Below are 13,287 nucleotides of genomic sequence, written 5' to 3' on the forward strand. Positions count from 1 at the left end.
CGAATTGCTGTTTGTTTTGATTCAGTGTTGAAGAGCAGGTTTTCCTGGGGAAAGCAGTGGGGCAAAAGAGAAAAGAGAATAGAAGAAAGTGTTCGGATACATAAAGAAATTGTGGATAGGTAAAGTGCGGACCTGTGTGGGGCAAAGGGTAAGTTTGGATGCGTCCCATGCCAGCCACTTTAGATAAAGAAGGCATTGTGCCAGCTCCCAAAATGGCCATAAGAGCTTGCCATATTTACAGATTTCTGTAAACGCCTTCAGAAACGATCTCCTCCTGTTCATTCCCAGCAGTGCACTTATTAAATGAAAATGTGTGGCATTTACAATGCGTATGAGGTTTATTTTTGTGGCAATCAAACATAGAAAAGAAAGTGGTGGGAGGACAATTACTGACGGGAGCAGACTAAACAATTAAAAAACTGCTGCCTGTTTTCCCCGCTTTGAAGAGCAGTGGTGGAAATCACTGAAGAGAGCAGGAAACAAACTGGACTTTTTTGTGTCAACGGGCTGGGCGTGTTTTAGATCAGCCTCAACACTAGTCAATAGACAATTATATGGATTTGGCATGCTGATATTATGCCCTTGCTTCCTTTTGCAGGGAAGGTTACCTGGTACTCCAGGCTTTGACTGGGCTTAGCTTTAATTGTCATGATAATTATCTTTAATTGTCATGATAATTAACTTTAATCATCATGATAATTAGCTTTAATTATCATTCTTTAAACATTGCACATATTTGAATGAATCAACACCTGCAAATGAGTAATGCTTCAACATTCCTCCTGTGAAAGTAGCAAACTTTTAGATACAAGAACTTCCTCAAAAAAATACTTTCCCCCCCAGTTTCCCCGCAAGGCATTAAATATTTATTTTTTTAAGAAGGGGAGGCTAGGCCTGTAATATAAAATCTTGGGACATTTCTTCTCTGATAAGTAAGTAGTTTTTAACAAAGTGTCAGCAGTTGCAATACAGAAGTTAGAGCAGCATGGCAATATGTGTAATGTAATTAAATCCAGCAATTTCTTGCGCTATCCAATACTATTACAAAGTGAAGCTAATCACTTAATCCGACACTTAAAATTTGGGATGTATGCAAAGTATTCAGTGATCATAGGGCAGGGGTGATCAACCTTTTTTAGGTGCGTGGACATATTTGGAATTTTGAGTGACTGCTGCAGGCAGTATCTGCAAGATGCTTGGATCTCAGAATTAACAGAGCAATAGTTTCCCTCTCTTTCCGGCTTCAGAGAACCTTTTCAATTTACTTATTTGCTAAGACAGCATCTTAAAAAGCAGAGACATCACCTTGCCAACAAAGGTCCGTATAATTAAAGCTATGGTTTTCCCAGTAGTGATGTATGGAAGTGAGAGCTGGACCATAAAGAAGGCTGATCGCCAAATAATTGATGCGTTTGAATTATGGTGCTGGAGGAGACTCTTGAGAGTCCCATGGACTGCAAGAAGATCAAACCTCTCCATTCTTAAGGAAATCAGCCCTGAGTGCTCACTGGAAGGACAGATCCTGAAGCTGAGACTCCAATACTTTGGCCACCTCATGAGAAGAGAAGACTCCCTGGAAAAGACCCTGATGTTGGGAAAGATGGAGGGCACAAGGAGAAGGGGACGACCGAGGACGAGATGGTTGGACAGTGTTGTCGAAGCTACCAGCATGAGTTTGAGCAAACTGCGGGAGGCAGTGGAAGACAGGAGTGCCTGGCTTGCTCTGGTCCATGGGGTCACGAAGAGTTGGACACGACTAAACGACTAAACAACAACAAAAGGAACGCATGCAAATTCACTGTGGAACCCTGGTGCTTTGCAGAGTACTCTGGAATAAGTTCTGGGATGCATACACTAATAGTGCTTTCAGTGTATAGTGTGGACTTGAAAGACAATACTAATCTCTTTTCATTTAAATGGTGATCTAATGCTACACAGATGCAGATAGCAAGTCTTCCTTATCTGTGCAGATCAGAACCAGATTAACAACTCTTAAAAGCAGGAGTCCGAAGAACTATGTGCAGTTCCCCACTGGGTATCAAACGAAAGAAAAATTAGGCATAGAAACTCTAAGGAAAGAAACAACTACCTGACTTTTAAAAGACATCTCAAGGCAGCCCTGTATAGGGAAGTTTTTAACATTTGATGTTTTACTATCAAAATCCAAATGTTTTATGGTCAAAATCCAAATGTAAAAGCTTTACCAGATGACGTGAAAAATTCATTATGGGTATTAAAAAAAATATTTTCTTCATTTATTTCCAAAATTTTTGCAGACTGCTTTTTACCATAGGTTTTCACAAAGTGGTTGGTTCACACTACAATCTGCAAAGCACCCTGTCAATCAAAATAATACTGTGCTTAAAACAAAAGTGAAACCCGCAGGTAAAAAGCAAAAGTTCAATAAACAGGCGTTGTGCAACTTATTTAACCTTACCTGTGTTGTACACCGGAATCCACGTGTAGAACTTATTTTTGTAGGCAACCGTATCAAATTCACTGCACTGCATTTGACGGAAGTTTGGTGAGGCTCTGGGGCACAGCTTGATGTTACACATGCGATAGCGCTTCCTCTCCCCTGTGCAGTACTTCCCTCCAAACTGTGGCCTGGAAGTGACAAAAGGGGTTTCGAAAACAAGAATTTATTTATTACATTTATACCCTGCCTTTCCTTCAAGGAGCTCACAGCGGCATTCGTAGGTTCCCCCCTCATATTTAATCTTCATAACAACCCTGAGAGGGAGATTAAGCTAAGAGTAATGCTGTGTGTGGATCTAAACCTGGACCTTCCATGTCCGAGTCTGACACTCTAATCCAGGGATGGTGAACCTAGGGCCTTCCAGACACATTTTCAGAAAATCCACACCTGCCCAAAGTAGATCGTCTTGCAAAGTTTGTTGGCTGCCTACCCTTGCAGCCACCTCATGAGAAGAGAAGATTCCCTGGAAAAGAACCTGATGTTGGGAAAGATGGAGGGCACAAGGAGAAGGGGACGACAGAGGATGAGATGGTTGGATAGTGTTCTCGAAGCTACCAGCATGAGTTTGACCAAACTGCGGGAGGCAGTGGAAGACAGGAGTGCCTGGCGTGCTCTGGTCCATGGGGTCACGAAGAGTCGGACACGACTAAACGACTAAACAACAACAACAACAACCCTTGCTTTAGATATAATAATAATAATTTTAATAATATTTTTTTATTTATACCCCACTCATCCAGCTGGGTTTCCCCAGCCACTCTGGGCGGCTGCCAACAGAATAAAAACAGAATAAAACACCACACATTAAAAACTTCCCTAAACAGGGCTGCCTTCAGATGTCTTCTAAAAGTCAGTTTATTTCCTTGACATCTGATGGGAGGGCATTCCACAGGGTGGGCCCCACCACTGAGAAGGCCCTACATCCAAGCTGTTTAGGTTTCAAGATTTTGAAACATTGAACGTTAAGCAAACCGCCAGGCGTGAGACTTACTCTGGGCTAGTGCACTGTCTCTCCGCAGTCTGGATTCCAGCCCCACAGGTCCGTGTGCAGTGAGACCACGATGACCATGAACCCCATGCACCGTTCACCTCTTCGGGGCTCTTGCCTACGGTTATGCATTCACCCGTAAAGCACCACTTGACAAGAAAGCAGCAAACACAATGGGTCAAGAAAAAAACCCCAAACACACTATTGACACTGCAACACATTTCTTTCATAGTAGCTTGCTAGAGACTGGTGTTAAGAGGGAGATAACCTTCCTGCTTTTGTGACTTTCAGTTGACATTGTAGACCTTTCTAAGCCAGGGCCAGCTGCATATATGAAGCAAGAGAATCTCTTAAGCCTAGACTTTTACTTTTCTTTTCTGCAAAGCCAGCACAGAGGGGCCCAATTCAGACTGAGGCTGGGTATAGGGGGAAAGGGTTTAGCTCTGTGCCTCACTACCAAATCCCCAATTTAAATCGCCCTGCCAGAGCTGTTTTGAATTGCACAGGGAACTTGCATTGTGCTTCTAAGTCTCCCCCTCCACAGTCAATTGCAGCTTTGGGGGTGGTGAGTGGAAATTTGGACTTGGGAATTGGCACAAGAGCAAAAGGTTAAACCCTTCCCCTGTGTAGAGGGCTTACCTGTCAACTTTACAAAGAACAGTCCTCTGTCTGGAGAAGTCTTGTATGTGAAATGTTGTCTAGTCCAAATTGGGTTAAAGGAAGTGGGAGCTCATAAAAAGTTCACCCCACAATATCAGACTCACACAGAATCACCTAGTTATAGTCTTCCTTACTATGGTGGGATGTATTATATTTCTATTTAAATTACAGCAATTATGTCCAAGTTTGAACTTATACTATACATGTACTTTATTAGCACAAGAAAATTTCATTAAAAAATGAAAAATCCGGAGGTCTTTGATGTCACATGTACCTTCTTCAGACGTTTTCATCAGGCAAAATGGTGTTAAAGACTTTTGCAAAACAAAACAAAATCACATAGTCCTACAGTTCAGGGTAAGACAGAAGTTGCCCCATTTAAAAAAAATAGTATGCATGTCTTAAACAAATTATTATTATTAACATTTACATGTACAATGAAAACATAACTAGATCCTGAGAATACTCTGCCACAGTTTAACCCAGGTTTGAGCAAACCACCATTTGCTGGGTTTCAGTGCGACAGCAAACTGTGTTATGTCTGAATCACTCCATAGAAATGGCATGTCATCAGTCCCGAGCCATAAGCCTGCTTAGAGACACTGAGCAGGCTTGGGTATTCTGAAGAAGCAGGGAGCTTGTTAAGGTAATGAGTCCGTGAATTGGGGAAGGTGCTGGGACCTGCAAATCAAGCACCTGGAAAAACAGGACACATTTCAGAATAATGAACTATCCCAACTACTGGGATGTTGCTTGGTTAGAGACTCAGCTCCGCTTTGCTCAGAGGAAGGTCATCTAGCTGTCAGTGCTATGGAGAAACTCCAAAAGTATATCTTTCATTTGATCTGCGGGAGCTAGGCATGCAAACTCCCTGATGCTGAAGGAGCTGGCATTGATTTGAAAAGAAGGCAATTTCCTTGCCTTCCAGATTGGGGATATAAATGCAGTTGTAAGATGATAACTTAATGAAAAAACCATCTGATATGGTTAGCCTTTCAGAGTGAAAGGCAACAATATGAATGGGACCGAATGCAAAATATAGCAAATGAAAGATGTTTTATAAGGATGACACTTTGTTTTGCATTGTGCTCTTGCAGCATAAAGAAAGTCGGGTACCAAAGTCATAATTTCCCATCCTGGTCTCTCCTTGTGACAGATACCTTATTTTCACCGCATCTCGTTCCATCTGCCGCAGCATCCAGTTTCGACCGGCAGGAACCTTTCACAAAGCACCACAATGTCTGGCAAATATTCTGCAACGACAACCTCAAATGTTGTAAAGAAAAAACAATTGAGACTTTAGGGAATTGTGGGGTTTTTGGGTTTTTTTGAGAGGGCTGTTTCAGCTTGGGTTGTCTTTAAGAGGCTTGATTTCATGCTCGCAGGCGTAGCCAATGTGGTGCTCTCCAGATGTTGTGGATGGCAACTCCTATCAGCCCAGCAAGCATCACCAATAGCCAAGGATGATGGGAGTTGTAGTCCACAACATCTGGAGGACACCAGGCTGGCTACAGCAAGTGGGAAGAACTGAGGAAAATATTGAGATCCAGTGGAATAACCTTGAGTGAGGTTTTACTTACTCATCAACTACCTAACTAAATTCTGCAGAATGCAGCTGAATTTTAACTTCATTATTACCTAGCCTTAGGCTCTCAACCCTCGTTGTCGATCATGCTTCCTAAATCAGTAAAATTATTACTTAAACCGTAGCACTTTACCCTACTCCCAGTAGTCAAAACTCTGCAGATAGTTCTAGTCATGGAAGACAGGAAATGGATAAACCTCATTTCCTGTCAAGCACCAGCTACTACCCCCTGGGACATTGGGGACCCACACAGACACTTGCATTTCATTGGTATTGAAGGAGAAAGCAAACCTTTCTTGCCCAATTAACCCTCTCAAAAATGGGATGGGGTGAGTCAGGTGCCAGCATTAGTGCCCATTAGTTTTTTGGGGAAATGAAAAATAAGTATCAGTTTTGTGAAAGTTAACATTTGCCAAGAATATGAATTTCCACATTTGGTAGTTTTCGGAGCTGTGAGCTGACACTGCTCTCAACTACTCTTTGTATAAAAAGCACAGTTACGCCAATGGAACTCATGCCTGTTGGGAATGAGGTAAACAGCAAAGAGCTACAAGCACTTATTTTTCTGAAAGGTGTATCGTCAAGGGCTTACAAATACATGATTCTTCTCCCCTTTCGCCTATGGTATTATGAGTTGTATATTTTTCTTTACTGTAAGTCACTTGGAGACATTCAGGTGACAAGTGACTAATAAGTTTAATCAACAACAACAATAACTCATCCACTATGCACACAATGCCAGTTAAGGAAATTATTTGCTTTAAAGCATAGGAAATGCAATGGAATAATTAGAATAAAGAGCAAAAGGAAGCATACAGTATAAGCAGAGTTTTTCAAATTTTCTACCCACAGGGCATACAGTACTTTTCACACTGACCCGTTTGCCACGATGACTCATTTGAGCATCTGCCATGAAACTCACATCCTCTGCACATTGCAGGGGATTCCGGGATTTTTGAGCTATGGGAATACATAAGTTAGACATGTCTATAGTTGGGTTCGCCCCTCCCCCCACGACACACACTAGAAGCTTTACTGTTTTCCTCTTGCTGGTGTGCAGTTTTAATTCACTGCCAAATATTCCTGGAAGCCGAAGAACAGAAATGCAAAACAAATCACGCAGGGGGTCCTTGTCAGATAAATCAATATAGAAAGTGCTCCCGGTTAAGAGCGTTTGAAAGCCAATATTCTAAAGCAACTTTTCTATGCAATTTGATGTTCGTAGTCCAGTAAGACAAATACGGAAACATAGACAGAAAACCCAACTGCACATTGAAGTCTGCCCTCCTAAGACACAGCTGAAATCCACAGTGACTCTGCATGGAGCTCGCTCATCTTCCTCAGTCTTCTATCCCACTTATGAACAAGGCCAATGGTCCTCTGTACTGTGAGGATGACTAGCAATCAAGGTTCATTGTTAGTGAACAAAGCCCTAAACAACTTGGGATCATGTTATCTCAGGGACCACTTTACCCTGTATGTTCCTGCCTGATCACTTCCTAGCGATATCAGGCAAATGCCAACCAGGTTAAACTTCATTCACTCGCTTAAGGCTTTCCCCCCATTTGTTCCCTGAAGTGCGACCCTAGCTGCATGCACTATTTATATTGTTTTCATGTCAAATGTAGTTTTACATTTAAAAAAAAGTTAAGTTTTTTTTTTGACTTCTTTAAAAAAAAGTTAAGCAGTGTATAAACTAGAGTAATAAATAATGATCCATTTCATTTCAGTTTTCGTTATGGGACATTCATGTTCCTTTTACTGTCCATTCATTGCATTCAATTTGGCCCCAGTGCTCATGAGTTTCCCACCTCCTCTCCATTTTATTTTCCTGGTGGTCGCCATTTTATTTCCCAGATACCCGGAAGTTCTGCAGGAATGGCAGCTGCTACAAGAAACCTTGGCCCCCAAAGAATACCCTGGGTCAACACACCATGCAGGGCATCTGGGGACAGAAAAAAACTGAAGTCAGCTGCACTTCCACAGGGAAAACAGGACCATTTAGTTCAATTCTTCCTTTGTTACAGAATTAATGTGTGCCTCTAACAATGACAAAGTCATTGGACAATTTGAAGAATATACTTTTCACAGTTAGGAGAAGCCAGACAATTTCACCACAATTGGGGCTCAGGTTTGGTATAGAGATAACCCCACTGGTCTGCTATGTATATAACCCAACAGTTTATCAAGCCTTGAAGAGACTGGTAAATCATGTGTCACTCAAATGATGTCATAGATGTGGGCATTGATTGAAAGCCCACCTGCCCCACTGCACTTTATCTGACTCAAGATTGTACAAATATAAAAAACCTCATGCTGGCAGCAATCTTTGGAACCTATGTGGGCATGGGGAATGGGGTGGGAGAAATTACACATATAACTGCAGGCATCTTTTATGTTTCCACTGCAGGCACATGCATGACAGGATGAGAAAACCATGCGTCAGTTTTACAACACCTTGCCCAATTAAGCGTTTTCATAGCTGCAATAGAAGCATCATTGGCTGTAGAATTACTCCTCCCCTTCCCTCTCAGCTGAGCACATATCTTTCTAGGATTGTACCTGCTGTGCCTCGTGGGTTTAGTAACCATGGAGAAAGCCTGGTAGATGACCTCCTCTAGAATTTTGCTGATCTGACTTCACTGCCAGTTATAGCCATCTGACAGACTGTGTGTTGCTGTGAGTCCATATCAAATGCGTACACAGTACAAACCTAGTCCCACAATTGAGCTACAGAGACCAAACTTAGTACTCGTTTTGCCTGGATGAGATTCCCTTTGGTCTACTGTGCAGGAGAAAGTAAGGTTTCTATTAAATGCCCTGCCACTATCGAAGAGTCTGGTATTTTAAGAACAAGAGCTCTCACAATCAAAGGGAGACAAATACACCCCCCTACATGCTGAAATAGAATAAAGTGCTATAGCATTGCCTGAAGACAATGCACAACTCTAATGAAGCAGAGCAGGACGAGGTCTGGCCAAGTGCCTGTGGAAGACCACCTACAAACCCCTGGATGTGTCTGTGCTCAATTCCAGCATGAAGGGAAGGTGGGATATAAATGGAATAAAAATAAACACTGGAAATGGTCCTCTTTCCATTCCGTGAAAACAGTGGTGAGGCACCTGTGGCACCTGTCCTAATTTCATGTGGCCCTCTGGACACTTAGGTCCTGCACTTGCCCTCCAGACCACCTTTTTGGGAATCACTTCCTCTTCTATTGTTTGTGGGGGAGAGAGAGAGAAAGAGAGAGGAGCAGGAAGAAGAAAGAGTCAGGGAGTGAGAGGTACATGAGGTGGGACTAAGAGAAAGAGAGTGCTATGCAATCCTTCAAAGCTAAAAACTCTTTTGTCTCTGGCCCCACTCATTGCCAGCATGTCAACAACAACAGGCTCAACCCTGCTACACTGAAGAGACCTAGAAAGCTGCTAGAACCAGTGACATCGCGGGCACCATCAAACAGTAGATTTGGATTTGGATTTGATATCCTGCTTTATCACTACCCGAAGAAGTCTCAAAGTGGCTAACATTCTCCTTTCCCTTCCTCCCCCACAACAAACACTCTGTGAGGTGAGTGGGGCTGAGAGACTTCAGAGGAGTGTGACTAGCCCAAGGTCACCCAGCAGCTGCATGTGGAGGAGCCGAGACGCGAACCCGGTTCCCCAGATTACGAGACTACCGCTCTTAACCACTACACCATAGAGATGCAAAACCAAAAGATAGAGCACAAAGTACATTCAGAGCATGGTCAGCTTCTTTTTAAGCATCCTTGTATCTGTAGTATACCAGCAAATTGAATTGTGGCATGTCTTCCCCTTGCAGGTTGTTATGTATAATGGTTTAATTGTACATGGACCTGGAAATAACTCTGTAGATGCCTGTATGTGTATTGCCAACTGGGAAACTCCACTGAAGCATTGTAAAGCTCTCTGAGTGCCTAACAGGTTGATAATTAACTGAGAAGGCAGCTGCTACACTGTCACAAGGTGTTTAACTTTAGTTCACACGAGTAAGGTATTCAGTTGCAAATCCTATTGCTACAAGCTGCACAATATTAATATCTGCAATACAGGTTGTTGTCACCACCTCCTTCCTCCTCCATTTCTCCATTAGGTTCAGACGATTAATGTTGCCACCTTGAAATAAAATGTGGGTGTTGGGAGAGAAGCAACACTGAACTTACATCCACTTGATCGCAGAATGTCGCATTGGGTCCATATTGCAATTGGCATTGGTGGTGCACGTCATAAATCACTCCAGGTGCAATAAAAGGTGGCTTTAGATCTTTCTTCTTGGGTACATCATCCAGGCAGAAGCCCCATCCTCGGCTAAATATGAGGTGTGAGATTAAGTATTAACATTTGTGGAGGTTTTTAAAAACAACAACAACAACAATACTGACACCTGCTTCTCGTGGTGTGGCAATTGTGGTGAAGCAGCATCTCCTTCACCTCTCCCTTATCCCAATGGTGGAAAGATGGGAAAACGGGAAAGGGAGTTGAGAGGACTCCCCACAGACAAGACTGCCAGTGCTGGCTATATTAGGATATTTTCACAGAAGCACCATGTGCAACTGTGTGTAGGAGGCGAAAATACTGTCCTATTCATTGCTGTTCAAGACACCAGCTTGATCACAGTATCCTGTTTTGCTCGCTAAATTTCCAGGAAGAACATGATAAGCTAAACCACTAACAAGATGATTCAGAAAAATGACGACAATCAATAGTTTGAGATGAATGGCATATAAAAAAAGAAAGCTGAAGAATATGGGCATATTTTAGCTTGGAGAAAAGGTGATTGGCAGTCTTCATACACCCAGGAAAGAACAAAATGCTGTAAGAAACCTAAGAAAGCTGCTGAAAATAGCATCTCCGTATCAAGTTCTCCCTCCTCCACTCAAGGCTTCATGCAGAGGGACCACAGATCTGTAGTCCCCATGAATAATAATAATAATAATAATAATAATAATAATAAAATTTTATATATATATCCCGCCCTCCCCAGCTGAAGCCGGGCTCAGGGCGGCTAACAAGAATAAAATAATACAACATTCTAAAATCTTTTCATTATAAAATTAATTCAAATCAAATTGATGGCAACCATTGGGCTAGAGTTCTGTGAAGATTGCCAAAGGAGGGAGTCAGGCTGTGCCCTGACCAAAGGCCTGGTGGAACAACTCTGTCTTGCAGGCTCTGCGGAGAGATGTCAAGTCCCGCAGGGCCCTAGTCTCTTGTGGCAGAGCGTTCCACCAGATTGGAGCCACAGCCGAAAAAGCTCTGGCTCTGGTCTAAATTATGTCTAAATATGACATAATAGGCATCACTGAAACCTGGTGGGATAAGTCCCACGATTGGAATGTAATAATGGAGGGATACAATCTATTTCAGAGAAACAGACCAGACAAGAAAGGAGGAGGAGTGGCGTTATATGTCAGGGATGTGTATACCTGTGAAGAGATCCAAGATTTAGAACCTCAAAGCCAAAGTGAGAGCATTTGGGTCAAAATTAAGGGAGAGAAGAATAACAGTGACCTCATTGTGGGAGTTTACTATAGATCCCCAAGCCAAACGGAGGACATAGATGATGCCTTCCTGGAACAGATGGCCAAGCGTGCAAAAGGAAGGGAGATAGTAGTAATGGGGGACTTCAATTACCCGGATATTTGTTGGATGTCAAACTCAGCCAAGAGCATAAGGTCAAACAGATTCCTCACTGGCCTTGCAGACAACTTCATTGTCCAGAAAGTGGGAGAAGCAACAAGAGGAACAGCCATTTTAGATCTGGTCCTAACCAATGTTGATGACCTGGTTAGTGGGGTAGAAGTGGAAGGATCATTAGGCGCGAGTGATCATGCTCTTCTGAAGTTCACTATACAGCGGAAAGGAGCAGCCAAGCATACTAGGACTCAATTTCTTGACTTTAAGAAAGCCGACTTCATAAAACTTAGGGAAGTGCTGGGTGAGATCCCATGGACAGTAATACTAAAAGGAAAGGGAGTTCATGATGGCTGGGAGTTTGTTAAGAGGGAGATAGTAAAAGCACAACTTCAGGCAATACCAATGAGACGGAAACATGGAAGGTGCCTAAAGAAGCCAGGGTGGCTATCTAAAGAACTTTTAACTGAGTTAAGATTTAAAAAGGATGTGTACAAAAAATGGAAAAGGGGGGAAACCACCAAAGAGGAATTCAAACAAATAGCCAGCACGTGTAGACACAAAGTCAGAAAAGCTAAAGCACAGAATGAACTCAGGCTTGCTAGAGAGGTTAAAAGCAACAAAAAGGCTTTTATGGGTATGTTCGTAGCAAAAGGAAGAACAAAGAAACAGTGGGGTCACTCAGAGGAGAAGATGGTGAAATGCAAACAGGGGACACAGAAAGGGCTGAACTCCTCAATGCCTTCTTTGCCTCAGTCTTCTCCGATAAAGAAAACAATGCCCGACCTGAAGAATTTGGAGCAAATGATTCAGCAGAGGAAACACAGCCCAGAATAACTAAGGAGATAGTACAAGAATACTTGGCTAGTCTAGATGTATTCAAGTCTCCAGGGCAAGATGAACTGCATCCAAGAGTATTAAAAGAACTGGCAGATGTGATCTCAGAACCACTGGCAGTCATCTTTGAGAATTCCTGGAGAACAGGCGAAGTCCCGGCAGACTGGAGGAGGGCAAATGTTGTCCCTATTTTCAAAAAGGGGAAAAGAGAGGACCCAAATAATTACCGCCCAGTCAGTCTGACATCAATACCAGGGAAGATTCTGGAGCAGATCATTAAGCAAACAGTCTGTGAGCACCTAGAAAGGAATGCTGTGATCACCAGTAGTCAGCATGGATTTCTGAAAAATAAGTCATGTCAGACTAACCTGATCTCGTTTTTTGACAGAATTACAAGCCTGGTAGATGAAGGGAACGCAGTGGATGTAGCCTACCTTGATTTCAGCAAGGCATTTGACAAGGTGCCCCATGATATTCTTGTAAAGAAGCTGGTAAAATGTGGTCTTGACTATGCTACCACTCAGTGGATTTGTAACTGGCTGACTGACCGAACCCAAAGGGTGCTCATCAATGGTTCCTCTTCATCCTGGAGAAGAGTGACTAGTAGGGTGCCACAGGGTTCTGTCTTGGGCCCGGTCTTATTCAACATCTTTATCAACGACTTGGATGATGGACTCAAGAGCATCCTGATCAAATTTGCAGATGACACCAAACTGGGAGGGGTGGCTAACACCCCAGAGGACAGGATCACACTTCAAAACGACCTTGACAGATTAGAGAACTGGGCCAAAACAAACAAGATGAATTTTAACAGGGAGAAATGTAAAGTATTGCACTTGGGCAAAAAAAATGAGAGGCACAAATACAAGATGGGTGACACCTGGCTTGAGAGCAGTACATGTGAAAAGGATCTAGGAGTCTTGGTGGACCACAAACTTGACATGAGCCAACAGTGTGACGCGGCAGCTAAAAAAGCCAATGCAATTCTGGGCTGCATCAATAGGAGTATAGCATCTAGATCAAGGGAAGTAATAGTGCCACTGTATTCTGCTCTGGTCAGACCTCACCTGGAGTACTGTGTCCAGTT

General features: G+C 42.8%; 1 protein-coding gene across 1 annotated transcript in view; it reads right to left on the reverse strand.

The window, feature by feature from the left end:
- The window catches only part of ADAMTS12 (ADAM metallopeptidase with thrombospondin type 1 motif 12), a 114,786-nt gene that overhangs the window by 33,647 nt on the left and 67,852 nt on the right, over nucleotides 1–13,287 (reverse strand). Inside the window, exons 9-12 of the mRNA XM_083575504.1 lie at nucleotides 9,893–10,037; nucleotides 5,288–5,380; nucleotides 3,471–3,616; nucleotides 2,438–2,607 (exon numbers count right to left, since the gene is read on the reverse strand). Of these exons, the coding sequence (XP_083431630.1) occupies nucleotides 2,438–2,607; nucleotides 3,471–3,616; nucleotides 5,288–5,380; nucleotides 9,893–10,037 (554 nt within the window). The remainder of the gene's footprint in view (nucleotides 1–2,437; nucleotides 2,608–3,470; nucleotides 3,617–5,287; nucleotides 5,381–9,892; nucleotides 10,038–13,287) is intronic.

The sequence above is a fragment of the Podarcis filfolensis genome, assembly GCF_964270895.1.
Source record: "Podarcis filfolensis genome assembly, chromosome: 11".
NCBI lineage: Eukaryota > Metazoa > Chordata > Lepidosauria > Squamata > Lacertidae > Podarcis > Podarcis filfolensis.